General features: G+C 41.6%; 1 protein-coding gene across 1 annotated transcript; it reads left to right on the top strand.

The window, feature by feature from the left end:
- Positions 1-115: 115 nt before the first annotated feature.
- LOC117121426 (putative per-hexamer repeat protein 5) lies at positions 116-911 on the top strand (the record flags this gene model as incomplete). The annotated part of the gene is given in 1 exon segment (XM_033266634.1): positions 116-911. A coding segment is annotated over 1 exon segment (687 nt), but the record flags the coding sequence as incomplete, so codon positions are not given.
- Between the last annotated feature and the right edge of the window lie 4 nt (positions 912-915).

Genomic DNA, 915 nt, shown 5'->3' with positions numbered 1-915 from the left:
TAGAATTAAATAAGAAAGTCTGCACCATTTTTCAAGCACATTTTTTTTTATACCTCCTTCATCTACTGAATAACTCATACAAAAAACCTGTAAACGGTATTTCCTTTATCTTTATAGAATATTGTTGGACTCAATGGTTCGATGATGAAAATGGTGGTGATATATCAGCCTCCGCTGTATACGAGAATGAATCTATTGAAGAAATCTTTGCACAATATCCAACTATGAGCTGTCAGAAACCTACCGGAATCCAATGTCAAACAGTTGATGGAATTGCATATGACAAGACATCACAAGTTGTGCAGTGCGACACAAGCTTTGGTTTAAGATGTTCGAATAATGAAGGACAAACATGTTTGAACTATAAGATTCGACTCATATGCGCTGAATTATGTAGCCAACATGTAATAACAGATTCTGGTACGATGGTCGGTCTGGGTGAAGTTGATGCTGGAACAACGACCGGAACAGAAGGTTCTGAAAGTGGCCCAACTGGTTCTACTGAAGAAACCAAAGTAGGTGGAGACACTTCTGGAACAACAAGTGGTACTGACAGTACAGGCTCCGGAACTTCTCATTCAACAGCTGGGTCGGAGACGAGTGAAGGAGGCTCAACCGGAACCCATGAAACTGATTCTGGATCAACAGATACTACAGGAGAAACACAAGCAAGTGGAGGTGCCAGTGGAACAGCAACAGGAACAGATGGTACTGATTCTGGTTCAACAGTTTCTACAGAAGAAACACACACGACTGGAGATGCAAGTGGAACAACGACCGGAACTCATGAAACTGATTCTGGATCAACAGATACTACAGGGGAAACACAAACGAGTGGAGGTACAAATGAAACAGCAACCGGAACCCATGAAACAGATTCTGGATCAACAGATACTACAGGGGAAACACAAACAA

Source organism: Anneissia japonica, unplaced genomic scaffold, assembly GCF_011630105.1.
Source record: "Anneissia japonica isolate Jap-2015-1 unplaced genomic scaffold, ASM1163010v1 scaffold72484_len916_cov113, whole genome shotgun sequence".
NCBI classification, from domain to species: Eukaryota; Metazoa; Echinodermata; class Crinoidea; order Comatulida; family Comatulidae; genus Anneissia; species Anneissia japonica.
The sequence above is the reverse complement of the archived record's forward strand: the minus strand, read 5'-3'. Positions and strand labels throughout refer to the sequence as shown.